Source organism: Falco cherrug, chromosome 4 (genome assembly GCF_023634085.1).
Source record: "Falco cherrug isolate bFalChe1 chromosome 4, bFalChe1.pri, whole genome shotgun sequence".
In the NCBI taxonomy this organism is placed as follows: domain Eukaryota; kingdom Metazoa; phylum Chordata; class Aves; order Falconiformes; family Falconidae; genus Falco; species Falco cherrug.
The window spans coordinates 89,776,874-89,804,846 of record NC_073700.1 but is presented as its reverse complement, the minus strand read 5'-3'; the positions used below and the strand labels follow the sequence as shown (position 1 = coordinate 89,804,846).

Sequence of the window (27,973 nt, the reverse complement as noted above, 5' to 3'; positions counted from 1 at the left end):
CCTCCCCGCTCCGGGGCTGGAAGCGGCAGCCCCCGCTGCCCTGCGGGTGCCGGGGAGCAGCCTCAGAGCCTGCCTTCTGCTGCCTCTGCAGCCCACTTGGGTCATAGAGAAGGTGTGCGAGAAGATGCCGCTCCAGCTGTTGCCCAGCAGTGCTGAGAAAAGGGGAGCAATCGCCTCTCTTGGCCTCTTGGCAATGCTTTGTCTGAGGCGGCCGAGGATTCCCTTGGAACTCCTTGGCGCAGGGGCACAGTACTGGCTCATGGCCAGCTTGGTGTCTACCAGAAGCCTAGTTTGTTCTCTGCACAGGACTGCTTTCTATGGGTGACCCCGGGCTGCCCTGGTGCGTGGTGCTGTTCTTCCAAGGACAAGAGTTTTTCCCTTTCCCTTGTTTCCCTTGTTTCCCGCCCGCGTCCCCACCGGGAGCTCTGAGAGAGCAGAGCTGCAGGAAATGACTCTGCCAGGGGAACCCAGAACGAGAAAGGGAGGAGAGAATTCTTGTTCTTAGCATGCCTGAAATGCCTGTGCTGTGCTCCTGCCTCCTCCAGCAGTGGCACCTGTTGCTCCTGCACTCAGCAGCTTCTGCCTTGCCAGGGTGGAGGGGCGACAGGCCTGCAGCTGGGGACCAACCTCTCTGACACATCCCCCCATGCAATGTCGTGGGAGTCTCTCCTTCCCTGATGCCTGTGTCCTCTCTCTCACAGCACAAGGCCTTGGTGGGGTTGGCCTGTCCTAGCGCCTTCACGGTGCCTAGCGCCAAGCTCCTGTCAGCACAGCCCAAGGCTGCAGCTCTTACAAACATCATCTTCAACACCCCCAAGCCCTGCAGACACCAACTGTCCCACTCAGCCCCACAGGCACTGTGGACTTTCTCCTTCTATCCAAAAGAAGATCGGTACTCGAGGAAGCAACACAGGAAGCTTTGTGCCCCGCTGCTCAACCCCTCTTATAAATCAGCTTCTGCCAAGCTCACCCAACACCACACAGCCTTTCCCGATGACCGTAACCCTGCCAATTTCCCTTTCCTCCAAACCAGCTGGATCTCCAGCTGTCCTCCCCTTACTTCCAGTCCCATCAAACAAACCTGCCAAACTGTTTCTGCTCTTCCCATAGCATGATGTAGGCTGGACAGGGCCGGTCAGGGCTGTGTCCAGACGAGTCTTGAAAACGTCCAAGGCCAGAGCCTGCACAACATTTATGGACAGTGCATTCCAGTCCTTGAGCTTTTTCAGGGTCAAAAAGAACTGGAAAATAAGGTCCTCACACGTCAGTAGAATTCCACAGGTTCCAAACTGTGTCTGTGGCCTCTCGGCCTACCGGCACCGTGCACTTGGAGAAGAGCCTGGCTTCATCTTCTCCACGTGCTCAGAGCACGTAGCTGTAGACACCCATAAGGTCTCCCTTTGAGCCTTCTTTTGCTAAGGCCTCGTTCCCTCAGGCTCTGAGTGCATCATGCCCTCAAGCTCCCTGCCTGCCTTGGGGCCTCCCGCTGGACTCCCTCCAACACGCCTGTACCTTGCCTGCACACCGAGGAGCCCCAGCCTGAACGCAGGAGCCCAGGCATGGTTTCAGGAGTGCCAAAGAGAGGAGAAGGATGACTTCCCTGCCTGTGCTGGCTCCGCTTTCGCTGGCATCTCAGAGCGCAGTAGGTGTGCTTTGCCACAAGGGCACACTGCTGACTCACCTGCAGCCACTGGCCACCAGGCATCCCCTGCCTCCCCAGCTGCCTGACCTCCAACCTGTGTCTACAGCACGGTCCCAGCGCCCTCCAGAAGCTGAAAGGTGCCTCTCCCCGGAGGAAGTGCTCGATCATGGCTCAGGCCTTTGGAGAACAATCCTCTTCTGGTGTGTCCTACCTGCATGGTCGCTTCTGGTGGAACTGCAGCGTAAATTCCTTCTGCCTGTGATCTGTCAAGCCAGAAAGGTATTTCAGCATTGCCTGGCTCCGTGTCCGCCGTATCTATCCGTTTGTCAGCTTTGGCACTGGGCTCATGCTCCACCTCGCTTTCTATAAGCTGCCAAAGGCTGATCCATGCATCTGAACAGGGTGAGATTGCAGGCTCAGGGTTCAGCCAACCCCCAGGTGCAAGGCAAGGAGGGGATCTTCCCTCCTTGGGCTCATTTGGCCAGGAATTAAGTCACGAGCATGATCATGCCTCCTGCCTAGAACCATTCTCTCCAACGGCAGCTCTCGGTGGATGCTGGGGGGAGCCTAGGAGCAAGACAAGTAGGTTCCTTCTGCTGAGGATTCACTCCTGTGTTCCAAGCCCCTGGGCTTGGACTTGGCTGAAAAAGTCGCCCCCATACCAATCTCCACAGCTTTCCTCACTGGCACAGAGGCTGGGGAGGCACACGCCCAGCCTAACCACAACCCACAGCACCATGTTGCCCTCTGCTTTACAGCCAGGCTTCATCCATCCCTCCAAGTACCCACCTGGAGAACCCCTGGCGGCCTGTGCTGCCCTGGGCTCCAGGACACCACCGCTGAGGCAAGCGTGCTGGCTGGCCGCTTTGAACCGCATGCAAAGAATGCCTGGAGAAGGGATCCTTTACCACCGGTTCACGGCGAGGGCCTCTGCCGCTGCACAAACCAGGTTTTCCTCTGTGCTTCAGAAGCCCAAGAACGTCGACTCTGAACAGCTGAGTGCTGTTCAGAGCCGTGCAGGCTTCCTCTCCACCACAGACCTTGTGCTCAGGAATTGGCTGCAGTGCTGGGGGAAGAGGATTCTCTTACCTGTAAATCTTATCCCTTCTGGGAGATGGAATTGTCTCTTGGCAGCCACCACAGCCTCATATCCTATTTCCTCCACAAAAACCCCGATGTCTTGACAGAAATGTACAAGTGGAAGGATGGAAATCCCTACACCCCTGTCCTCCACCGAGAGGGGATTATGGCTAATGAAGCACATACAAGCATAGCAAAAATGTGAAAAGGCCAACACCATTATAAGGGCGTTTCTGTTGCGTGCCTGGCAAGTAAGGCCTTTTGCCAAAGCCCTGCCAGAGCGCTGCTACTGGCTCTTGGCACGACCTCTAGCTTGCTTGCCCAACGGAGACCATGGAAAGATAGAAAAGGGGCACAGGACCCACCCAAGTTTTAGACCTCAAACTAAGGGCATTGCTGCCAGCGGTTGTCCTTTCCAATGGAGATTTAAATCATGCTGCAGCTCTTCTGTGCAGAAGACGGGCACTGAGCTGTCTCAGGCTGCGCTTCTCATTTCAATGCTGTGGCCTGGTTCTATGCCTCATGTGTCTTCACCTACACGGGAGCCCCCGAGAAAAGGTCACTAGGCAGAGTAGCGGCTGTTCTCTGCGTGGTTCTTCCTCTTCTGCTCAACACCTTGGTTTACACCCTAAGAAAGGAGGATGTGAAAGCTGCTCTGAGCAGGGTCAAGAGCTGGCATTTCTTCACATGAGGGAAACAACCAGCAGGGTGCCATCACCCTCACCCCCACATCACCGTAGGTCAGGGAGTTGGTGATCCAGGTATCCTGAGGAGGCCCTGGCCTCTGCTGTGCCCTGCTACAAGCAGAGCCTGGCCTTCAGGCCCGTGTTGTTCTGCACAGATCCCTTGGCCAGGGGACAAACTCAGCCCGTCCATTGCAGCCGATGAGCTTTCAGGCAGCTTCGGCTTGGTGCCAGTGATTGCACTGCCCTTGTGTCCTTGCCTCTATCTGAAGTGCAGCAGGAAGGTCTCATGTGAACATGGCTTCTGTTTCGCAGCAGAAATGCTGAATAGAGCTGTTTTATTTCATGACAATCGTCTTAGAGTTTGACTGACCAAGAAGGGGTGACCTTTTCATGGGCAGGACGAGCGTGGTGTGCTGTGCCCTGACTGGAGCCACCTATTTGACAGCACGTAGCTTAGGGCTCCCAGCGTCTGAAGGACATAGGATTATCTGTACTGCCATCTCTTTCTTCAGTGGCATTCTCTGGGATAAGAAATGGCCATTTACAGAGTCTGGGTGCCTTTCCACTGGGAATCAAACCAGCAGCTCCTGGTGCAAAACGTTTGGTGCAGCTGGCAGGTCCCCATGGGAAATGCCTTTGCAGGGGAAGGACAGTGATTTAAAGAATCACTCTAGCAATATATGAGCAAGCGCAGGTTATCTTTATTTGGCAGCGGTGGGTGCATGGGGGATCGCTGCACCAAAGTCATGCACAGCAAGGGAACCTTTCAGCCCCTTCTTTATACAAGTCACTCATGTCTATTCATTAACTTTCCATGAACTCATTAACATATTTCACACCTGGACAATTAGCACAACATTCCCTCTGTCACCCATTCAAGGATTTAGTACATCTTCAAGTTAACAATATTAAGATATCTCATGCCTGGACAATTTAGCACCCTCCCTGTGTCACCCATTCAAGGATTTAGTACACCCTCAAGTTAACAATAAGGGTCTCCTCAGACAAACATGAGCACATGTTCTTTAAATAAATCGTATATGGCCCATTATTCAATAGTGAAGCAGAGACAGAGCAAATGCCCGACTGGGCCCGCGCACACAGCCATGGAAGGCTGTTACGGGACACGTGGCCTAGGTGGTTTTCCTGGTGAAGCGGGAAGTGAGGAGGGATTATCGGAATGTCCCAGCCCCCCTGAACAATTAACTTGTTTCAGGCAGCGTGGGCCCGCACAAGGAAAAGGCAAGGAGAACCTGTGCTGTGTTGGTTGTGGCATCCGTGCTGGAGGTGGACGTGGGGATGTTCGGAGCTGAAGCAGCAGCCCCAGGTGAGATGCAGGCGCGGTAGCTCAAACGCATCTGGGCAGCACATGGTGGTGTGGGAGCAGGGGGCACACGGGGTGGCATCCCTCCTCACCTGCAAACCAGCCCAGGGAAGGGGTGTCCCCTCTTCAGCCCTGGGGCAGGGACAGGGCTGGCCAGGGGCGGGAATGAACACAGCCCTTGAGTTCTGCTTGTGACACTGCGGAGCCAGCACAACACTCACCGTGTTACGGCTCTGCTGGATACTGGGGCAGAAGTAACCCTAATTCATGGCAATCTGCACCATCACCCCAAGACGAAAGCAATGACCGGTAACACAGTTGGGAAGGGGCTGTTGGGGGCAGAGGCAGAAGAGTTGTCTCCAAAAGTCTTTCTAACCTTGCAGCCAGGAGGAAACGAGCTACTTACAAGTTGGGGTGGGCTTCCAGAGTGCCCTGCTACATATCACAGGCCGCGATCCCTTAGCAGGAAAGGCTTTCCATATCCAGCGGGGGAAAATATTCCTCCCACATCCACCCAGCTCACAGCGGGGAGGACTTTGCCCCCCACATTATGCAGCCCCCTCCCTCCAGGACAGTAGCCTCAGAGCAGGACTGGCTGCCTTCAGGGCTTGCTGACAGGTCTCCACCAAGCCAAACACTCCTAGAGCCTGGGGTTATCCAGCAGGGGCATTTGCCTTTCAGTAACCCGGGCTGGCCTGTAAAGCAAGCGACTGGGTCCTGGTGTAGGACTGTAGGTCCCTGGCTTTTGGGCATGGTACAAAATGTTTTAACCAGAATGTATAAGCTAATGAACAATACTATATGGACATACGGTTTTGTTTAATAATCTGCACATCTTCTTGAAGAAAGAGAACATCCACATACTTTTGATTCAGGATGTGCCATGCAAAGAACTATCAAGGATAATTAGCTGAGGCAATTGCTGCTTGGGACAAGGTGACTCTGCAGAAGAATTACATCCAGGAAAGTTGTACCTCATCCTTGTTGCACAGGTAGCAAGAGATTTGTCCTTAAGCAAACTGCCTTCATTATAATACTATAACTCACAGCCCTTACACCAGATGCCTCGGCCCACAAAGACACCCTTCCTCAACGAGCATGTGTAGTTGACCAGTAAGATTGTGTAACCGTTAAGTAGATTACCCTCCACTCAGTGTTAGAGGGTTGGAAATTAACAAATTCATATTCATCTACTCTGACTGTGGAAACTACCAAGTTGTGTGAGTTCACTCACCACTGAAAGCTAGAGGAACTTTTTATTAAAAGCAGTATCTCGTAGACTTACATTACTCCCTCCTCTGGGAGGCAGTCCTTGACAAAGTTCTCCAAATGGGTCCTTCCCATGCACTGCCATTCTTCATAAAGTCCTTTCCACGATCTGCAGTCCTTCAGGAATGGATTGTTCCAGTCTGGGTCCCCCCTGCTGTACAGGTCCTGCTAGAAAAATGTCTCCTCCGTAGGCTCCTCTCTGTGGGCCGCAGTTTCTCTGAGGAGCCTCCTCCAGCACAGGGTTCTCTATGCTCTGCAGCTTCCTTCAGGGCATCTCCACCTGTTGTGGCATGAGGTCCTCCGTGGGCTGCAGGGTGGGTATGTGCTGCATCATAGTCCTCCGTGGGTTGGCACAAGACAAGCTGTGTCACCAGTGTCTTCTCCATGGCTGCAGGGGAGTATCTGCTCTGGCACTTCAGGCACCGGCTCCCCCTCCTTCCTCAAAGACCTCGGTGCCTGCCAAGTTGTTTCTCTCACATTTTCTGACTCTTCTCTCGCAGGTGATGCACAGCACCTTTTACCCCTTCTTGCATATGTTATCAGAGAGGCGCTGCCAGCGCTGCTGATTAGCTCTGCTTTGGCCAGCAGCAGGACCGCCTTGGAGCCGGCTGTCATTGGCTCTGTCTATGGCTCTGACATGGGGGCAGCTTCTGGCAGCTTCTCGCAGAAGCCATCCCTGCAGCCCGTCCGCTACCACAGCCTTAGGTGAAACACGTGCACTGTCATTACCCTGGTGTGATTATGTGCAAAACCTGTTTTGTGTCTGCAGGATAAAGCCAGCCAGCTCAAGGCGCACAGAGGAGGCTGCTGGCAGCTCCCTCTTGCTACGGGCAATTACCGCACCCGCACCTGCAGGCAAAACAGCAGCAGAGCAAAGGCCAGCACAGCAATTAAAACAGGGGAAAAATAACAAGAATGCGTGAGCATTCGCAGGGCAGCCAAACCATTTGCTCAGCTGCTCTGTAAATTAATGTTGCTCCTGCCTTTCTCTGCCTTTACAAGAGAGGGTATTTGCCTTCACGTGAGCCTAGAGACAGGCTCACTGCTACATCACTTCTGATGCCCCAGCCTCAGCGGCTGCGGCCCAAGGGGAGTCTGGCTTGTCCCAGACACACCCCTTCTGCGGCCACATGAGTGTGTCACTGTGGAACTGCTCCCTCTGCAAGGGCAGGGGCTGGTCCCAGACCCCTGAGGAGATCACCAAGGTCAGGCGGGAGCTGCTACCACTGAGGGATTTAATGTTTCTTTTCCTTTCTTTTCCTGGTACCATGGGAATTCTTTGGGTGGCTGCAGCAAAGGGGATGTTCTCCAGCTTTGCATTATCCTCCACACATAGGCTTGAGATGTGGACAGGCTCGATATCTGGAAGGGCCTTGAAAACGTCCACTCTGCGGTGCTTTCTTGAGCGCTTCTCATCATCAAAGAGCCTGGATCCAGACGCAGCTGCACAAGTCACACAGGCCTGTGCCTCACAGCAGTACAGGCTGGGGAGGCAGAGGCCCAGCCTCACCACAGCCCCCAGGTGCTGCTGCTGAGTAGGCTGAGCTCAGAGCTCCAGGCAAGCAGTGGCAGGGAGGGATGTGCCCCTCACAGCACCGCCCATGTTTCTATGCGCTGCTGCGTGCTGTGGGCACCACTGTGGGCTCAGTGCACAGAAATAGGCAGCGCTGTCCTGGAGCTCAGCATCCCGCACATGCAGAACCACCTGGGAGGTCTCCACAGACAGTGAAGACGAGAACCTCCCTGAATCCACCTGCGGTTTCCATTTGTACACTTCCTGCAGCAGCATCTGAGGGGACTGCGTCTGGCGCTGCTGGTACCAGAAGATGTAGGGATTGGCAGAACTGGTGGAGAAATTGCAGCGCAGAGCTGTGCTGTGTCCTCTCTGGATGGTCATTTCTGCGGGGAACTGGAGCACAGAGTCCTTTTGGGCATGACCTGTAAAGCCAGAAACTTCTTTCAGCCTTGCTTGCCTGTGCACCAGTCCATCTGTCACTTCCTGGGCTTGCTCACTGTCCCCGCTCTCCATCTCACTTTTCCCAGGCTCTGAGATGCTGAGCTGCTTGTCCCTGCACCCTTCTTTCTGCAGCTGCTTGCCACTCCTCACCGCCCAGATCATCCTGCTTTCCAGCAGTGCGCACATGTCTTTCCAGCCACTCTTTCTCTCCGTATCTGCCTCTGAGCTATGTTAACTGCTGCTGTCTCCTTCAGCAGCGGCAGCCATGAGCTGTCCTTCTCCCACCTCTGACTGTATCTTCTTGCTAGCGAAGCTCCTCCATATGACACAGCACGTCCTCTGCCCTTGCCCTGTCCCTGTACAGCATTTCAGCTCTCCTTGACTCTAGTTAGCCTTCTCTGTTTGTCCCCCGAGGTTTAGAGACAGCCCTGCAGAGGCTGGTAACCTTTTCTCCAGCACACCTAGGAGAGAAGCTCCTAGATGCCACACAGCTCCGTTCCCCAGCGTCTTCCCTCTTTCAGGCTTGGACTGTATTAGCAGCACACTCAAGAATGCTCGGTACCTGCAAATGCAGGGTAAAGTCTTGTCCTTCCTCTTATGCTCGTTACTCCTGACATCTCCCACATTATTTGCCATACCCACCTGCAGCCCCGGCTCTCCCTACAGAAACACTCCCTGATCCCCCAGGCCGTCAGGACTGACACCTCCGTGCTTCCACCACCAGCTGCGCAAACTCTTGCCTCGTTCACCCCAGCCTGGAAGTGGCATCTCACCAAAGGCTGCCAGTCCCGCCAGGGCTGCCAGCACAATCAGGGCCATGTCACGCTCTCCCTTCACGGGGTGTGCAGGCACCTGCCAGCCGGAGGGACCTGATGCTTGCAACTTCACCTCTTCCTCTGCCTCTGCCCGATCAAAGAGGCCTCCAAACCACAGCCCAGAGGGCGGAGCAAAACTCTCTCCCTGCTGCTCCAGGCAGGCCTCGTTGCACCTGTCCCCCAGCCTCTACCACCAGAACGTTCTCCAGAGCCTCGTGGTGTAGGTACCGTCCATCAGAGGGAATGGCATCCCTGGTGATCTTCTCCTGGCATCGGACCCAGGTGTCGCACACTCTCCCTTCCCCTCTGGCCGTGGAGCAGGAACCTGAAGAGAAACATCTCTGTAAAGAGCATCTGCTGCAGAAACCAGCCGTACAGGGACAGGCACGCTCCCGCACTCTGGCAGGGGGAGGACACTGCCACACAGCTCTCCGTTGTACAGGCAGTCCCCCTGTGTCCCTTCACCTGCCCACATTAGCCACAGGCGCCAGGTGCTTGTCCCACCCTGGGCCCCAGAACCGCTATCCCCAGGCAAGCCAAAGGGCTGCTCGGTTTTACTGCCTCCTGCTCCTGGAGCAGGGCTCCTCTGCCACTTCTCACCCAGGGCCCTTGGCTCACACAGCTGGCAGGGACTGCAGAAAACAGCTGGCGAGCGCAGCAGCCCCCATTCACAACCCCGCTCCCACAAGGCCTTCAGGGTCCTGCTGCTCAGCCGAGGCCGTGGCAGAAGGACGGTGGGCTGCCCTCTGCTCTCCAATGTCTGCAAACCTGCCAGGGGCTCCTGGTAATGCACTGTAGCTGCCACCACAGTCCCCAGCTGAGGCAGGACGAAGGGCTGAACCTTTCCCCTCTGCCTCTCAAGCCTGTGCACATGAACTTTCACAGCTGTGTCAGCTCCTGCAGCTGCACCAGCCTCGCTGGGGACTGGCTGGGACCAGGAGCCAACTTTGACATCTAGATGAACATGCCAACCAAATGTTTTATATATATATATATATATATATATGTATTTAGTATCCAATCATTGGTAAAATATGCATGATCATTAGTGAAAGATGTAGCTTAGATAGAATATAATCATTTGCAAAGATGGAGTGCATCCTTCCTTGCTTGGAGGCAGGTGGTCAAGGCTGTGAAACCAGATATATGGCCTTCTATGGAAACCGGTGGTTAAAATCAAGTAGGTAAGGGAGGCTCCCTTGGTTCCTCCTGGTAGCCCTGGCCAGGCTTTGGTGGGATCTGTGGGAGGAGAGTGAAACCAGATGTCTCTACATTTGAAATCAGGTGATCTTGTTTATTCAACACTATAAGAGCTGGACCCTCTGACAGTGACTTTGGAGACCTCACCTACGAGTGGATGCCCTGTGTAGGACCTCCCAAATGCTGGGACAGGCTCTCCAAATCCTCACTGTAACCAGGGCTCCCAGCAGCTGTGGACCCGGATGACGGTAAAGTATTAAGGCAATTGGTGATGTATCTTTCTTAACTGCTGTAGCCTGTCATAGGCAGCAGTGATTAGGTGCATTGCCTTGTTTTATTCTTGCTGTATCCTTTCACTTACTACTTGTTTCACTTCCTATTCTATTTTTTAAAATGTAAGTAAAGATAAACTCACTTCTTTAACTAGGGGTCTCTTTTCGTTGTACTGACCTGGTCTATGGCAAAACACCTCTCTGCAGGAGGCCTTCCCACAGCAGCAGGAGCAGGCTGGAAGTGGACTGTGAAGCCGGGGCAGCCAGTTTGTAATTGTGTGCCTGAGCCAACGTTACAAAGGTACCAGCAAGAAACCACTTCTCCTTGTGAATTCAAAGCAATGGCTTGCCCCCAGGCTGTCTCAGTTGTGACTTTCTGTTCTAACAGGGCCTGGCTATGTTAGTGGGGTGGAAGAGATCCCCAGCCCCTGCCTGCTGAGCAGCAGCAATGCCCGGCTCATGTGGCAGGAGGACCTCTGCTGCCTGCCTCCCTGTGCAGACCCAAGAGGAGTCGCTCCTCGCCAAGGACCACGACTGAAGGGCAATGTTTTATCAGGGCATTTCACTTGCATGTCTGAAATCCTTTTTCCCTAGCTGTGCTACAAGGAACCATCACCTGCAGCAGCACAGCTGCACTTCCTAACCCAACCACAGTAAACCTTGTAACAAGCTGGAGTTCCTTCTTAATGAGGATAGCACCTGCAATGGTCCTTGTAGAAGAGGGAGGGATGGCATTTCTCCATACAGACGAGTAAGCCATTTGGCCACAGCACCGCCAAAGCGCTGCTCCTGGCCCTTGGCATGCCCCCTGGTTTGCCTGCCCAACCGAGGAGATCTTGGACATGGAGGAAACGGGTACAGAATCCATGCAGGTTTTACAGTCCAAACTAAGGGCGCTGCTGCCAGAGGTTCTGGGGGTTTTTGATGGTGATTTAAACCACCTACTGATGGAGCTGCCATGGTTCTTTACACCTCTCTTACTCCCCTGCTGATTGCCTTGATTTATACCCTGAGAACTCAGGATGTCCCAGCTGCTACTATCTGCTGATTTGCAATCAACTTCTGTCCGGCTTGCGGTGGTTCACAGTAGCAATGATGTCAGATCTGTTTCCAATGGAAGAAAATGCTCTAAAAGCATGACCAGCCGCAATGGAGTAATCCTTCTGTGGACGCGATCTGCGCAGTGTCCTGTGCCCTGGCTGTGGCCTGCTGATGTAAGGGGGAGTTTGTGAGCTTTGTGGACTGTCTGAGAAGGGCATATATGACTGTTAATTGAAAACACTTGATTCACAGAGGTGAGGAGTGGAATGTATTTGGTTTATGGGGCAAGGTTATGGTAGCAGGGGGGCTGCCGGGGTGGCTTCTGTGAGAAGGTGCCAGTCAGTGCCACCCCGTGTTGTTCAGAGCCAGTTTCAGGTGGCTACAAGACGGACCTGCCACTGACCAAAGCTGGGCCAGTCAGTGACGGTGGTGGTGCCTCCACAATAATACATTTAAGAAGGTTGAAAAAGTGGTGCACAAGAGCATGTGGGAGAGAGGAATGAGAATATGGGAGAGAAACAACTCTGCAGGCACTGAAGTCAGCAAAGAAGGAGGAGGGGATGAGGTGCTCCAGGTTCATGTGTGACTCATGACACAGGTTGTCCCTGATGAGCTGGTGATGCAGCTTGTCCCCCTGCAGCCCATGGAGGTTAAGGGTGGGGCAGACATCCACCTGCAGCCCATGGAGGAGCCCATGCCACAGCAGGTGGATGTGCCCTGAAGGAAGCTGTGACCCCATGGAGATCCCATCATGGAGCAGGCTTCTGGCAAGATCTGTGGCCCCACGGGGGATCCATGCTGTAGCAGTTTGGGAAGAACTGCAGCCCACGGAAAGGACTCGTGTTGGAGAAGGACAGTCTCCCACGGGAGGGACCCCACACCGCAGCAGGGAAAGAGCATGGGGAGGAAGAGGCGGCAGAGGGAATGAGTTATGAACTGACTGCAGCACCCATTGCACATCCTCCTGTGTTCCTCTGGGGGAGGAAGTAGGGACGTCAGGACGGAAGGTGAGCCCAGGCATAAGGAAGTGTTGCAGGGAAGGTGTTTTAAAATTTATTCTCATTTCTCATTCTCCTACTCTGATTTGATTGGCAAGAAATTAATTTCTCCAAGCTGAGCCTGTTTGCCTGTGACACCAACTGCTGGGTCAAAATTTCCCTGTCCTTGCCACAAACCATGAGCCTTCTTATTTTTCCATCCTGGTGAGTAGTGGGAGTGATAGAGCAGAGTGGGGGAGACGTTGCAGCCAGGCAAGGTCAACCCAACCCCAACACGCCATGCTCATGCTGGCCCAGTACAGCAGTAGAAATGGTCTAACAACCTTCCTGGTGCAGAAGGGACATTGCAGCAGCAGAGCCACCTGGGAGGAGGTGACCAAAAAGCCCACTGCCCACACTCCCGGCGCTGGCAGGGAGCAGAGCTTCTTTGTCATGACAGTGCTTTTTGCCAAGCACTTTGCGTATGGTGACACCATGACTGAAGGCCATGGCTGAGAGGATCGGGAACTCAGGCATAGCCAGGAAGAAGCAGGAAAATAACAGCAGGAGACACAAAGGATTGTTCTGTTGGCAAGGAATCTTGGGGACAGCATCTGGGGGACGATGGTGGTGACACAGCAGATCTCCAGGAAGGAAAGCCTGACAGGAAGAAATGCACAAGTATCTGCAGGGAATTGCCTGATTTGAATGCCCAGGGAGCTTGTTAGTGTTAATAACAACTCCAAGCTGAGATCTTTGTGTGCGTCCTTGGGATGGGGAAAATTACCGGGTGGAAGCTGCTGCTGTGTTTGCCCAAGGCAGCCAGGCAAAGGTGAGACACCCACTAAGCTGAGCATCGTGCTGGAGCATTTGCGTTCGCTTTATTCTTGACATCGTGAACTCCCTGTGCCATGGCAGCACTTGGAGGACCTAGAGGTGTCACTTGGCCTTCCTAAAAGTCATGAAGAGCTCAGCATCCTTGGCAAGAGGAGAAGCAGCCTGAGGTGGCCTGGATGGGAATCGGTCCCCTCTGGGAAGGCGTTGCGGGACAATGCCGGCAGGCCTTTTCAGACAGGCCAGGGGACGCCACGGTACCCGCAAGGCTCTGACCCCGTGCTGGGCAAGCACGAGCGCGTGGTGGGAAACACGCTGCGCCCCGCTGCCTTGCACAGACCCTCTCAGGCTCCCCGTGCAGCGCGGCCCAAGCGCGGCTGTTTGCTGCCTCGGAGCACCGATGCGCAGCAGCCCTCGAGGAGGAGAGGTGCTGAGCCCGGGCAGCGACTGCAAGGGGCACCCGCTGATCCCGGTGCCGGTGCCGGTGCCGCAGGCGGTGGCGGGAAGCGCCCGCGGCCGGGCGGGCCGAGGCGGCAGCGCCCCCTGGCGGGCCCGGCCGGGGCTGTCCCCCCGCCCCCGACACACACGCCCGGCCCCGGCCGCCGAGGTTCGTGCCCGGCCGCAGCCCCGGCTCCGAGCCCCGTGTCTCCCACGGCGCAGTAATACACCGCCGCGTCCCTGCGCCGGGGCCGGGCGAGCCACAGGGCGCTGGACCGGCGGTCTGCCGCCACCGACATCCGCCCCGGAGGGTCCTGCACCTCTCTGGACCCTTTGTGACCGCTCGTGATGAATGCGGGGCCTCGGCCCGGGAGCTGGCGGTACCACACTATCGACTCTCCTGTCCCTATGCTGGGGTGTGAGCAGTTGATGGCGATGCCGGTGTCCTCGGTGGTCTCTGCCGACGGCTCCTGCTGCACCTGGGCTCTGCCCACAGCCACTGCCGAGGAGAAAAAGAAGGGGGAATCCTCAAAACCTGCCTTGTGCCCTGCCCCGCCTGCCGTTCGCCATGGCAAATCCCAGTCGGGAACATTCGGGCATGGGGGGGGGAGAAGTGTTTCCAGAGGATGTCTAGCGGTGCATTAACGGAGGTGTCCGTTAACGGCTGGCAGACATACGCACGCGAGAGTGACAGGTGGAGTCACTGGACAAAAACAGGGACAAAGGGAAGGAGCCCGAGGGGAAGCAGCAGCGGGGAAGCAGCAGCGGGGAAGGAGCCCGAGGGGAAGCAGCAGCGGGGAAGGAGCGGCTGCAGGCGCTCCGCGGCAGAAGGCGGAGGGAAGGAGGCAGCGGGCAGGGCTGGACAGCGAGAGCACGGCGAGTTTCCGCAGGGAAGGCGGGATGGCAGCAGAGGGAGGGAGGGACGCGAGCCCGGCGCGGCGGCAGGGCTCCGTGCAGAAGCCCGAGGGGACGGCAGCCCCGCGGGGGCCCCCGCAGGCCGAGCCCCGGCCCGCCCCCCGCCGCCAGCCCCGCGCACCCAGCAGCAGCGCGGCCAGCCCCGCCAGCCCTGCGCCCCGGCCCCGCCGCATGCCGCCGCTCCGCCGCCCGCGCCTCGCTGCCCCGCGCCAGCCCCGGCTCTGGGCGGCGGCCGCGGCGCCTCCTCTCCGCCGCCTCCTCTGCTCCGCGCCGCCGCCAGCTCCGCCCCGGGGCTGAGCCCGGCGCCGGCGCCGCTCGGGGGCTCGCCGCAGCCTGGGGCAGCAGCGGGGCCTCGGCCCGGGAGATGGAGCAGCTTCCGGAGCTGCCTCCCCGCTCCGGGGCTGGAAGCGGCAGCCCCCGCTGCCCTGCGGGTGCCGGGGAGCAGCCTCAGAGCCTGCCTTCTGCTGCCTCTGCAGCCCCAGCCCTGGGCCGCAGTGTCCTGTGCAGGCAAAGGCAGCGTGAGGACGCGTGTGCCCACGGGCGTGCGGGGCTCAGGCTGAGCAGGGGTGTTGGGGAAGCACAGCGTTGGGCACAACGGACCTCCAGAGCTCATCGAGATCCACCCCTGCTTGCAACAATGCCCACTGCATGAGGTTACGCGAGGTCACAGTCGGTCCAGCCTTGGACAGGCTCGCTCAGGTTGGTACTGCAGGAACGTCCAGGCACATCCATTCCAGTTCTTGTTGTTGCTGTTGGCCTGTTGCTTAAGCACACCTCCCCGTGTTCCAGCAGTTCTTCATTGCCTTGGCTTCTGTTGCAGAGCACTTCCCGAGTGCAGTCCCTCTTCTCTGTTTCCTTTGAACAGGTAGATCCTGCCCCTGCTGGGAACAATTTTGGCTCCACAGAGATACCGTCTGTTCCTGTGGTTGGCTTTCATCCCTAAACTTGTGGTAAGCATCCTCCTTTCCATTTCCCCTGGCATTCATGAAAACATTGGAGTGTGGGTCCTGCTGCCTATCCCTGAGAGGCCCTGCTATTGTCTGCCTGCTGGGCTTTGCACCACTGCTCACAACTCCTGGAGCCTGCTAGTCCAGGCCCTTTGCTACTCACCTCTTCTTGATCCCTTTTGTCACCACTCTGGGGATCAACAAAGTATGGGAGAAGACGCCACTCCAGCTGTTGCCCAGCAGTGCTGAGAAAAGGGGAGCAATCGCCTCTCTTGGCCTCTTGGCAATGCTTTGTCTGAGGCGGCCGAGGATTCCCTTGGAACTCCTTGGCGCAGGGGCACAGTACTGGCTCATGGCCAGCTTGGTGTCTACCAAGGCAAAGGCAGCCTTCAGCACCTCAGTTTTTCCCCTATTCTGTGCCACCAGGGCCCTCATCTCATTGAGCATGCTCCTTCATTTGCCGTATTCTTCCTTTTGTTACCCATGCCCTTAGAGGAGCCCTTCTTGCCTTTGACATCCCTCCCTCGACTGACTTCCAGCTGGGCTTTCCCTTCCTTAACCTCATTGGAGGTTGTCTCTGTACGCCTCCCAGGTTACTTGTTGTGGCTTCCACCTTCCGTATGCTTCCTTTTTGTGTTTGAGATTGACCAGGAGCTCCTTGTTCATCCATGTAGGCCTCCTGGCGTTCTTTCCAGACTTCTTCCTTGTTGGCATGGGCTGCTCTTTGTAGAGGAATGAAGGCAGAGGGTTAATTAGCATTGATAACATGCATCTGTGGCCTTTCCTCAGCAGCAGCAGGTTGATTGACATGGATGATGTGCAGCTGTAGCTCGTTCCCACTAAGTGGTTAAATAGCCCAGAGGATTGTGGAGAAAAGGTCAGATGGAACAGGAGTGTGGTCTGATCTCTGGAGGAAGGTGATACAGCACTGACAATAGAATCTGACCAACGGGTAAAGCCTTGTTGCAGCAGCACTTGAGCCCGGAGAATGCAATTCTTGACTAGGAACCAGCTTTCTTGGGCCCCTGTTGCCTCTAGGGCCTTATCCCAGGGGACTCTTCTGAGTACATCTTTGAAGCAGCCAAAGATTCAGCCTCCCCTTCCCTTTCAGGCTGAGGAAGACACAGCCAGCTCCTCCCAAGTCAGTGACAATCAGACCCTGTATCCTGGCATCTCTGCTCAGGAGCAGCCCCTTGGCCTCAGAGCATGTCCTGCAGATGGGCAGCCCAACCACGGCTGTCCCTCAGTGAGGATCCTGGTGCTGCTGGCGTGCCTGAGCTGTCAGCAGCTCTCAGGCCTATGAGGAATGCTATTCCTCATGGTTTCAGTAGCGTAGTGCTGCAAAAGGAAGCTCAGTGAGAAGATGGCTCCAAAGGAAGCAGGAGTGGGGCTGGAGTGAGGAAAAAGCATTTACAAGAGCCCAAGACATTCTCCTCCTCCTCCTCCTCCCACCTGTCCCCATAATGATGGGCCATGGCCTGCACCCAAGGGCAAGGATAGCAAGGGCAGGTCACCTGTACACCCTCTATGCCAGAAACAGTTCCCTGCACAGCACGGCAGTTGCACGCATGGGCAGGGCTAAGGCGACTCACAGGCTGACGCTGAAATCAGCCTGGCCAGGCCACAGACGACGGCACCCAGTGCCCAAGCCCCCACAGCTGCTCTGTGCTGCCTGGCCTTCCCCCAGGCAGGAAGCAGCTTTCCCCCAGGCCAGCTTTTCTCCTGGAGGACATGTTGCCCACCTCTGCCTGCTGGTCTGCTCCCCCATTCAGCTCTTGGATAGACTTGTACAGCATGGTCCCGCTGCAGAAGAGATGAGGCAGGGCTGAGGGCAGCACACAAGGTAGGGCATAAGAAAGGCTCCAGGGACGGACAGAGCGCACTGAGAAGAGACTTCCTCAGGCTCCCAACACACAGCAGCCGGAGGGTTTTCCAAAATCCTTGTCATCATGTCGTTCCAGGAAGGAGCATTGCCACGTGGCATGTCACTTATGTACCTTTCCTCTTACCTTGAGCTCTGACCTGTGAGGGACGCATCCTCGAGCAGCTGCTCTAAGAGACAGGCCTGCAGGAATACCTGAAGAAGCAACGTGCCGCAGGGAAACCAGAAAGCAAAGAGCAGCAGCAAGGCACCAATGCAGAAACTGCGCTGATCTCCTGCATTGCCTGTCACCTCAGCAGAGCCATTGGGCAGAATACTCACGTAAGCCACAGCGAAGGCACGGGGACCTCAGATTCTTTCACCGCCTTCTGCTGCCTCTCAGGCCACTGACACCGGCCCTCCCTGGAAGAGGGTCTTGGCCTGCAGAGCTCTGGGTGGACGGGGGAAGGAGCGCTGCCCGGGGACACCTGAGGGCCCCTTCCCCCAAGCTCAGCCTTGCACAGGCACGTCCCCTCCCTCCCCTGGCTCGTCGCACAGCCGGAGCATCTCCCTGTGCCAGGGTGTCTTGCACAGCAGCGAGGTGCACGGCACTGGCCGAGACCTCGACTTGCGCTGGCTGCAGGACGCTCTATTTCCCTGTGGTGTTCAGCAACGTGGTGAAATGGCCGCTCTGCCTGGGACTACCCGCTGCCTGCTACGAGACGTGCTGTGGGGCTTAGCCTTTCTTCTGCTGGTACCAGAGCAGACGAGGAATCGTACCGTCAGTCAAAGCCAAGGCTTACCCAGCGGTTGCCTCAGGAAGTCAACGATGACGAGATACGCAAGGACCATGCTGAGATGGATCGTCCTGCATGTGTGAGAGCGACTCAAAGACCGCCCGCGTCCCCACCGGGAGCTCTGAGAGAGCAGAGGTGCCAGAAACGACTCTGCCAGGGGAACCCAGAACGAGAAAGGGAGGAGAGAATTCTTGTTCTTAGCATGCCTGAAATGCCTGTGCTGTGCTCCTGCCTCCTCCAGCAGTGGCACCTGTTGCTCCTGCACTCAGCAGCTTCTGCCTTGCCAGGGTGGAGGGGCGACAGGCCTGCAGCTGGGGACCAACCTCTCTGACACATCCCCCCATGCAATGTCGTGGGAGTCTCTCCTTCCCTGATGCCTGTGTCCTCTCTCTCACAGCACAAGGCCTTGGTGGGGTTGGCCTGTCCTAGCGCCTTCACGGTGCCTAGCGCCAAGCTCCTGTCAGCACAGCCCAAGGCTGCAGCTCTTACAAACATCATCTTCAACACCCCCAAGCCCTGCAGACACCAACTGTCCCACTCAGCCCCACAGGCACTGTGGACTTTCTCCTTCTATCCAAAAGAAGATCGGTACTCGAGGAAGCAACACATGAAGCTTTGTGCCCCGCTGCTCAACCCCTCTTATAAATCAGCTTCTGCCAAGCTCACCCAACACCACACAGCCTTTCCCGATGACCGTAACCCTGCCAATTTCCCTTTCCTCCAAACCAGCTGGATCTCCAGCTGTCCTGCCCTTACTTCCAGTCCCATCAAACAAACCTGCCAAACTGTTTCTGCTCTTCCCATAGCATGATGTAGGTTGGACAGGGCCGGTCAGGGCTGTGTCCAGACGAGTCTTGAAAACGTCCAAGGCCAGAGCCTGCACAACATTTATGGACAGTGCATTCCAGTCCTTGAGCTTTTTCAGGGTCAAAAAGAACTGGAAAATAAGGTCCTCACACGTCAGTAGAATTCCGCAGGTTCCAAACTGTGTCTGTGGCCTCTCGGCCTACCGGCACTGTGCACTTGGAGAAGAGCCTGGCTTCATCTTCTCCACGTGCTCAGAGCACGTAGCTGTAGACACCCATAAGGTCTCCCTTTGAGCCTTCTTTTGCTAAGGCCTCGTTCCCTCAGGCTCTGAGTGCATCATGCCCTCAAGCTCCCTGCCTGCCTTGGGGCCTCCCGCTGGACTCCCTCCAACACGCCTGTACCTTGCCTGCACACCGAGGAGCCCCAGCCTGAACGCAGGAGCCCAGGCATGGTCTCAGGAGTGCCAAAGAGAGGAGAAGGATGACTTCCCTGCCTGTGCTGGCTCCGCTTTTGCTGGCATCTCAGAGCGCAGTAGGTGTGCTTTGCCACAAGGGCACACTGCTGACTCACCTGCAGCCACTGGCCACCAGGCATCCCCTGCCTCCCCAGCTGCCTGACCTCCAACCTGTGTCTACAGCACGGTCCCAGCGCCCTCCAGAAGCTGAAAGGTGCCTCTCCCCGGAGGAAGTGCTCGATCATGGCTCAGGCCTTTGGAGAACAATCCTCTTCTGGTGTGTCCTACCTGCATGGTCGCTTCTGGTGGAACTGCAGCGTAAATTCCTTCTGCCTGTGATCTGTCAAGCCAGAAAGGTATTTCAGCATTGCCTGGCTCCGTGTCCGCCGTATCTATCCGTTTGTCAGCTTTGGCACTGGGCTCATGCTCCACCTCGCTTTCTATAAGCTGCCAAAGGCTGATCCATGCATCTGAACAGGGTGAGATTGCAGGCTCAGGGTTCAGCCAACCCCTAGGTGCAAGGCAAGGAGGGGAATTGCTCAGGAATTGGCTGCAGTGCTGGGGGAACATACCTAGAATTCCCTTTACCTGTAAATCTCATCCCTTCGGGTGGGGAGAAGTGTCTCTTGGCAGCCACCACAGTCTCATATCCTATTTCCTCCATGAAAATCCCGACGTCTTGACAAAAGTGTACAAGTGGAAGGATGGAAATCCCTACATCCCTGTCCTGCACCGAGAGGGGATTATGAGTGTGTCACTGTGGAACGGCTCCCTCTGCAAGGGCAGGGGCTGGTCCCAGACCCCTGAGGAGATCACCAAGGTCAGGCGGGAGCTGCTACCACTGAGGGATTTAATGTTTCTTTTCCTTTCTTTTCCTGGTACCATGGGAATTCTTTGGGTGGCTGCAGCAAAGGGGATGTTCTCCAGCTTTGCATTATCCTCCACACATAGGCTTGAGATGTGGACAGGCTCGATATCTGGAAGGGCCTTGAAAACGTCCACTCTGCGGTGCTTTCTTGAGCGCTTCTCATCATCAAAGAGCCTGGATCCAGACGCAGCTGCACAAGTCACACAGGCCTGTGCCTCACAGCAGTACAGGCTGGGGAGGCAGAGGCCCAGCCTCACCACAGCCCCCAGGTGCTGCTGCTGAGTAGGCTGAGCTCAGAGCTCCAGGCAAGCAGTGGCAGGGAGGGATGTGCCCCTCACAGCACCGCCCATGTTTCTATGCGCTGCTGCGTGCTGTGGGCACCACTGTGGGCTCAGTGCACAGAAATAGGCAGCGCTGTCCTGGAGCTCAGCATCCCGCACATGCAGAACCACCTGGGAGGTCTCCACAGACAGTGAAGACGAGAACCTCCCTGAATCCACCTGCAGTTTCCATTTGTGCACTCTCTGCAGCAGCATCTGAGGGGACTGCGTCTGGCGCTGCTGGTACCAGAAGATGTAGGGACTGGCAGAACTGGTGGAGAAATTGCAGCGCAGAGCTGTGCTGTGTCCTCTCTGGATGGTCATTTCTGCGGGGAACTGGAGCACAGAGTCCTTTTGGGCATGACCTGTAAAGCCAGAAATATCTTTCAGCCTTGCTTGCCTGTGCACCAGTCCATCTGTCACTTCCTGGGCTTGCTCACTGTCCCCGCTCTCCATCTCACTTTTCCCAGGCTCTGAGATGCTGAGCTGCTTGTCCCTGCACCCTTCTTTCTGCAGCTGCTTGCCACTCCTCACCGCCCAGATCATCCTGCTTTCCAGCAGTGCGCACATGTCTTTCCAGCCACTCTTTCTCTCCGTATCTGCCTCTGAGCTATGTTAACTGCTGCTGTCTCCTTCAGCAGCGGCAGCCATGAGCTGTCCTTCTCCCACCTCTGACTGTATCTTCTTGCTAGCGAAGCTCCTCCATATGACACACCACGTCCTCTGCCCTTGCCCTGTCCCTGTACAGCATTTCAGCTCTCCTTGGCTCTAGTTAGCCTTCTCTGTTTGTCCCCCGAGGTTTAGAGACAGCCCTGCAGAGGCTGGTAACCTTTTCTCCAGCACACCTAGGAGAGAAGCTCCTAGATGCCACACAGCTCCGTTCCCCAGCGTCTTCCCTCTTTCAGGCTTGGACTGTATTAGCAGCACACTCAAGAATGCTCGGTACCTGCAAATGCAGGGTAAAGTCTTGTCCTTCCTCTTATGCTCGTTACTCCTGACATCTCCCACATTATTTGCCATACCCACCTGCAGCCCCGGCTCTCCCTACAGAAACACTCCCTGATCCCCCAGGCCGTCAGGACTGACACCTCCGTGCTTCCACCACCAGCTGCGCAAACTCTTGCCTCGTTCACCCCAGCCTGGAAGTGGCATCTCACCAAAGGCTGCCAGTCCCGCCAGGGCTGCCAGCACAATCAGGGCCATGTCACGCTCTCCCTTCACGGGGTGTGCAGGCACCTGCCAGCCGGAGGGACCTGATGCTTGCAACTTCACCTCTTCCTCTGCCTCTGCCCGATCAAAGAGGCCTCCAAACCACAGCCCAGAGGGCGGAGCAAAACTCTCTCCCTGCTGCTCCAGGCAGGCCTCGTTGCACCTGTCCCCCAGCCTCTACCACCAGAACGTTCTCCAGAGCCTCGTGGTGTAGGTACCGTCCATCAGAGGGAATGGCATCCCTGGTGATCTTCTCCTGGCATCGGACCCAGGTGTCGCACACTCTCCCTTCCCCTCTGGCCGTGGAGCAGGAACCTGAAGAGAAACATCTCTGTAAAGAGCATCTGCTGCAGAAACCAGCCGTACAGGGACAGGCACGCTCCCGCACTCTGGCAGGGGGAGGACACTGCCACACAGCTCTCCGTTGTACAGGCAGTCCCCCTGTGTCCCTTCACCTGCCCACATTAGCCACAGGCGCCAGGTGCTTGTCCCACCCTGGGCCCCAGAACCGCTATCCCCAGGCAAGCCAAAGGGCTGCTCGGTTTTACTGCCTCCTGCTCCTGGAGCAGGGCTCCTCTGCCACTTCTCACCCAGGGCCCTTGGCTCACACAGCTGGCAGGGACTGCAGAAAACAGCTGGCGAGCGCAGCAGCCCCCATTCACAACCCCGCTCCCACAAGGCCTTCAGGGTCCTGCTGCTCAGCCGAGGCCGTGGCAGAAGGACGGTGGGCTGCCCTCTGCTCTCCAATGTCTGCAAACCTGCCAGGGGCTCCTGGTAATGCACTGTAGCTGCCACCACAGTCCCCAGCTGAGGCAGGACGAAGGGCTGAACCTTTCCCCTCTGCCTCTCAAGCCTGTGCACATGAACTTTCACAGCTGTGTCAGCTCCTGCAGCCGCACCAGCCTCGCTGGGGACTGGCTGGGACCAGGAGCCAACTTTGACATCTAGATGAACATGCCAACCAAATGTTTTATATATATATATATATATATATATGTATTTAGTATCCAATCATTGGTAAAATATGCATGATCATTAGTGAAAGATGTAGCTTAGATAGAATATAATCATTTGCAAAGATGGAGTGCATCCTTCCTTGCTTGGAGGCAGGTGGTCAAGGCTGTGAAACCAGATATATGGCCTTCTATGGAAACCGGTGGTTAAAATCAAGTAGGTAAGGGAGGCTCCCTTGGTTCCTCCTGGTAGCCCTGGCCAGGCTTTGGTGGGATCTGTGGGAGGAGTGTGAAACCAGATGTCTCTGCATTTGAAATCAGGTGATCTTGTTTATTCAACACTATAAGAGCTGGACCCTCTGACAGTGACTTTGGAGACCTCACCTATGAGTGGATGCCCTGTGTAGGACCTCCCAAATGCTGGGACAGGCTCTCCAAATCCTCACTGTAACCAGGGCTCCCAGCAGCTGTGGACCCGGATGACGGTAAAGTATTAAGGCAGTTGGTGATGTATCTTTCTTAACCGCTGTAGCCTGTCATAGGCAGCAGTGATTAGGTGCATTGCCTTGTTTTATTCTTGCTGTATCCTTTCACTTACTACTTGTTTCACTTCCTATTCTATTTTTTAAAATGTAAGTAAAGATAAACTCACTTCTTTAACTAGGGGTCTCTTTTCGTTGTACTGACCCGGTCTATGGCAAAACACCTCTCTGCAGGAGGCCTTCCCACAGCAGCAGGAGCAGGCTGGAATTGGACTGTGAAGCCGGGGCAGCCAGTTTGTAATTGTGTGCCTGAGCCAACGTTACAAAGGTACCAGCAAGAAACCACTTCTCCTTGTGGATTCAAAGCAATGGCTTGCCCCCAGGCTGTCTCAGTTGTGACTTTCTGTTCTAACAGGGCCTGGCTATGTTAGTGGGGTGGAAGAGATCCCCAGCCCCTGCCTGCTGAGCAGCAGCAATGCCCGGCTCATGTGGCAGGAGGACCTCTGCTGCCTGCCTCCCTGTGCTGACCCAAGAGGAGTCGCTCCTCGCCAGGGACCACGACTGAAGGGCAATGTTTTATCAGGGCATTTCACTTGCATGTCTGAAATCCTTTTTCCCTAGCTGTGCTACAAGGAACCATCACCTGCAGCAGCACAGCTGCACTTCCTAACCCAACCACAGTAAACCTTGTAACAAGCTGGAGTTCCTTCTTAATGAGGATAGCACCTGCAATGGTCCTTGTAGAAGAGGGAGGGATGGCATTTCTCCATACAGACGAGTAAGCCATTTGGCCACAGCACCGCCAAAGCGCTGCTCCTGGCCCTTGGCATGCCCCCTGGTTTGCCTGCCCAACCGAGGAGATCTTGGACATGGAGGAAACGGGTACAGAATCCATGCAGGTTTTACAGTCCAAACTAAGGGCGCTGCTGCCAGAGGTTCTGGGGGTTTTTTGATGGTGATTTAAACCACCTACTGATGGAGCTGCCATGGTTCTTTACACCTCTCTTACTCCCCTGCTGATTGCCTTGATTTATACCCTGAGAACTCAGGATGTCCCAGCTGCTACTATCTGCTGATTTGCAATCAACTTCTGTCCGGCTTGTGGTGGTTCACAGTAGCAATGATGTCAGATCTGTTTCCAATGGAAGAAAATGCTCTAAAAGCATGACCAACCGCAATGGAGTAATCCTTCTGTGGACGCGATCTGCACAGTGTCCTGTGCCCTGGCTGTGGCCTGCTGATGTAAGGGGGAGTTTGTGAGCATTGTGGACTGTCTGAGAAGGGCATATATGACTGTTAATTGAAAACACTTGATTCACAGAGGTGAGGAGTGGAATGTATTTGGTTTATGGGGCAAGGTTATGGTAGCAGGGGGGCTGCCGGGGTGGCTTCTGTGAGAAGATGCCAGTCAGTGCCGCCCCATGTTGTTCAGAGCCAGTTTCAGGTGGCTACAAGACGGACCTGCCACTGACCAAAGCTGGGCCAGTCAGTGACGGTGGTGGCGCCTCCACAATAATACATTTAAGAAGGTTGAAAAAGTGGTGCACAAGAGCATGTGGGAGAGAGGAATGAGAATATGGGAGAGAAACAACTCTGCAGGCACTGAAGTCAGCAAAGAAGGAGGAGGGGATGAGGTGCTCCAGGTTCATGTGTGGCTCATGACACAGGTTGTCCCTGATGAGCTGGTGATGCAGCTTGTCCCCCTGCAGCCCATGGAGGTTAAGGGTGGGGCAGACATCCACCTGCAGCCCATGGAGGAGCCCATGCCACAGCAGGTGGATGTGCCCTGAAGGAAGCTGTGACCCCATGGAGATCCCATCATGGAGCAGGCTTCTGGCAAGATCTGTGGCCCCACGGGGGATCCACACTGTAGCAGTTTGTGAAGAACTGCAGCCCACGGAAAGGACTCGTGTTGGAGAAGGACAGTCTCCCACGGGAGGGACCCCACACCGCAGCAGGGAAAGAGCATGGGGAGGAAGAGGCGGCAGAGGGAATGAGTTATGAACTGACTGCAGCACCCATTGCACATCCTCCTGTGTTCCTCTGGGGGAGGAAGTAGGGACGTCAGGACGGAAGGTGAGCCCAGGCATAAGGAAGTGTTGCAGGGAAGGTGTTTTAAAATTTATTCTCATTTCTCATTCTCCTACTCTGATTTGATTGGCAAGAAATTAATTTCTCCAAGCTGAGCCTGTTTGCCTGTGACACCAACTGCTGGGTCAAAATTTCCCTGTCCTTGCCACAAACCATGAGCCTTCTTATTTTTCCATCCTGGTGAGTAGTGGGAGTGATAGAGCAGAGTGGGGGAGACGTTGCAGCCAGGCAAGGTCAACCCAACCCCAACACGCCATGCTCATGCTGGCCCAGTACAGCAGTAGAAATGGTCTAACAACCTTCCTGGTGCAGAAGGGACATTGCAGCAGCAGAGCCACCTGGGAGGAGGTGACCAAAAAGCCCACTGCCCACACTCCCGGCGCTGGCAGGGAGCAGAGCTTCTTTGTCATGACAGTGCTTTTTGCCAAGCACTTTGCGTATGGTGACACCATGACTGAAGGCCATGGCTGAGAGGATCGGGAACTCAGGCATAGCCAGGAAGAAGCAGGAAAATAACAGCAGGAGACACAAAGGATTGTTCTGTTGGCAAGGAATCTTGGGGACAGCATCTGGGGGACGATGGTGGTGACACAGCAGATCTCCAGGAAGGAAAGCCTGACAGGAAGAAATGCACAAGGATCTGCAGGGAATTGCCTGATTTGAATGCCCAGGGAGCTTGTTAGTGTTAATAACAACTCCAAGCTGAGATCTTTGTGTGCGTCCTTGGGATGGGGAAAATTACCGGGTGGAAGCTGCTGCTGTGTTTGCCCAAGGCAGCCAGGCAAAGGTGAGACACCCACTAAGCTGAGCATCGTGCTGGAGCATTTGCGTTCGCTTTATTCTTGACATCGTGAACTCCCTGTGCCATGGCAGCACTTGGAGGACCTAGAGGTGTCACTTGGCCTTCCTAAAAGTCATGAAGAGCTCAGCATCCTTGGCAAGAGGAGAAGCAGCCTGAGGTGGCCTGGATGGGAATCGGTCCCCTCTGGGAAGGCGTTGCGGGACAATGCCGGCAGGCCTTTTCAGACAGGCCAGGGGACGCCACGGTACCCGCAAGGCTCTGACCCCGTGCTGGGCAAGCACGAGCGCGTGGTGGGAAACACGCTGCGCCCCGCTGCCTTGCACAGACCCTCTCAGGCTCCCCGTGCAGCGCGGCCCAAGCGCGGCTGTTTGCTGCCTCGGAGCACCGATGCGCAGCAGCCCTCGAGGAGGAGAGGTGCTGAGCCCGGGCAGCGACTGCAAGGGGCACCCGCTGATCCCGGTGCCGGTGCCGCAGGCGGTGGCGGGAAGCGCCCGCGGCCGGGCGGGCCGAGGCGGCAGCGCCCCCTGGCGGGCCCGGCCGGGGCTGTCCCCCCGCCCCCGACACACACGCCCGGCCCCGGCCGCCGAGGTTCGTGCCCGGCCGCAGCCCCGGCTCCGAGCCCCGTGTCTCCCACGGCGCAGTAATACACCGCCGCGTCCCTGCGCCGGGGCCGGGCGAGCCACAGGGCGCTGGACCGGCGGTCTGCCGCCACCGACATCCGCCCCGGAGGGTCCTGCACCTCTCTGGACCCTTTGTGACCGCTCGTGATGAGTGCGGGGCCTCGGCCCGGGAGCTGGCGGTACCACACTATCGACTCTCCTGTCCCTATGCTGGGGTGTGAGCAGTTGATGGCGATGCCGGTGTCCTCGGTGGTCTCTGCCGACGGCTCCTGCTGCAGCTGGGCTCTGCCCACAGCCACTGCCGAGGAGAAAAAGAAGGGGGAATCCTCAAAACCTGCTTTGTGCCCTGCCCCGCCTGCCGTTCGCCATGGCAAATCCCAGTCGGGAACATTCGGGCATGGCGGGGGGAGAAGTGTTTCCAGAGGATGTCTACAGGTGCATTAACGGAGGTGTCCGTTAACGGCTGGCAGACATACGAACGCGAGAGTGACAGGTGGAGTCACTGGAGAAAAACAGGGACAAAGGGAAGGAGCCCGAGGGGAAGCAGCAGCGGGGAAGGAGCCCGAGGGGAAGCAGCAGCGGGGAAGGAGCGGCTGCAGGCGCTCCGCGGCAGAAGGCGGAGGGAAGGAGGCAGCGGGCAGGGCTGGACAGCGAGAGCACGGCGAGTTTCCGCAGGGAAGGCGGGATGGCAGCAGAGGGAGGGAGGGACGCGAGCCCGGCGCGGCGGCAGGGCTCCGTGCAGAAGCCCGAGGGGACGGCAGCCCCGCGGGGGCCCCCGCAGGCCGAGCCCCGGCCCGCCCCCCGCCGCCAGCCCCGCGCACCCAGCAGCAGCGCGGCCAGCCCCGCCAGCCCTGCGCCCCGGCCCCGCCGCATGCCGCCGCTCCGCCGCCCGCGCCTCGCTGCCCCGCGCCAGCCCCGGCTCTGGGCGGCGGCCGCGGCGCCTCCTCTCCGCCGCCTCCTCTGCTCCGCGCCGCCGCCAGCTCCGCCCCGGGGCTGAGCCCGGCGCCGGCGCCGCTCGGGGGCTCGCCGCAGCCTGGGGCAGCAGCGGGGCCTCGGCCCGGGAGATGGAGCAGCTTCCGGAGCTGCCTCCCCGCTCCGGGGCTGGAAGCGGCAGCCCCCGCTGCCCTGCGGGTGCCGGGGAGCAGCCTCAGAGCCTGCCTTCTGCTGCCTCTGCAGCCCACTTGGGTCATAGAGAAGGTGTGCGAGAAGATGCCGCTCCAGCTGTTGCCCAGCAGTGCTGAGAAAAGGGGAGCAATCGCCTCTCTTGGCCTCTTGGCAATGCTTTGTCTGAGGCGGCCGAGGATTCCCTTGG

At 56.7% G+C, this 27,973-nt stretch overlaps 2 protein-coding genes and 1 gene segment (V, D, J or C); all 3 read right to left on the bottom strand.

Moving 5' to 3' along the window:
• Positions 1-7,080: 7,080 nt before the first annotated feature.
• On the bottom strand, positions 7,081-9,137 carry LOC129735949 (T cell receptor alpha variable 13-1-like). The segment is given in 2 exon segments: positions 7,081-7,939; positions 8,732-9,137. Coding segments are annotated over 2 exon segments (438 nt in total).
• Positions 9,138-13,206: 4,069 nt separating this feature from the next.
• On the bottom strand, positions 13,207-14,819 carry LOC129735940 (collagen alpha-1(I) chain-like). The gene is made up of 2 exons (XM_055708668.1): positions 14,572-14,819; positions 13,207-14,034 (listed from the first exon to the last, which is right to left on the bottom strand). The coding sequence occupies exons 1-2, from the start codon at positions 14,621-14,623 to the stop codon at positions 13,442-13,444; spliced, it is 645 nt and encodes a 214-aa protein (XP_055564643.1). The 5' UTR covers positions 14,624-14,819; the 3' UTR covers positions 13,207-13,441.
• An 11,318-nt stretch (positions 14,820-26,137) lies between these two features.
• LOC129735948 (collagen alpha-1(I) chain-like) lies at positions 26,138-27,973 on the bottom strand. The gene is made up of 2 exons (XM_055708749.1): positions 27,483-27,973; positions 26,138-26,959 (listed from the first exon to the last, which is right to left on the bottom strand). Exons 1-2 carry the CDS (start codon positions 27,532-27,534, stop codon positions 26,373-26,375), a joined length of 639 nt encoding a protein of 212 aa, XP_055564724.1. The 5' UTR covers positions 27,535-27,973; the 3' UTR covers positions 26,138-26,372.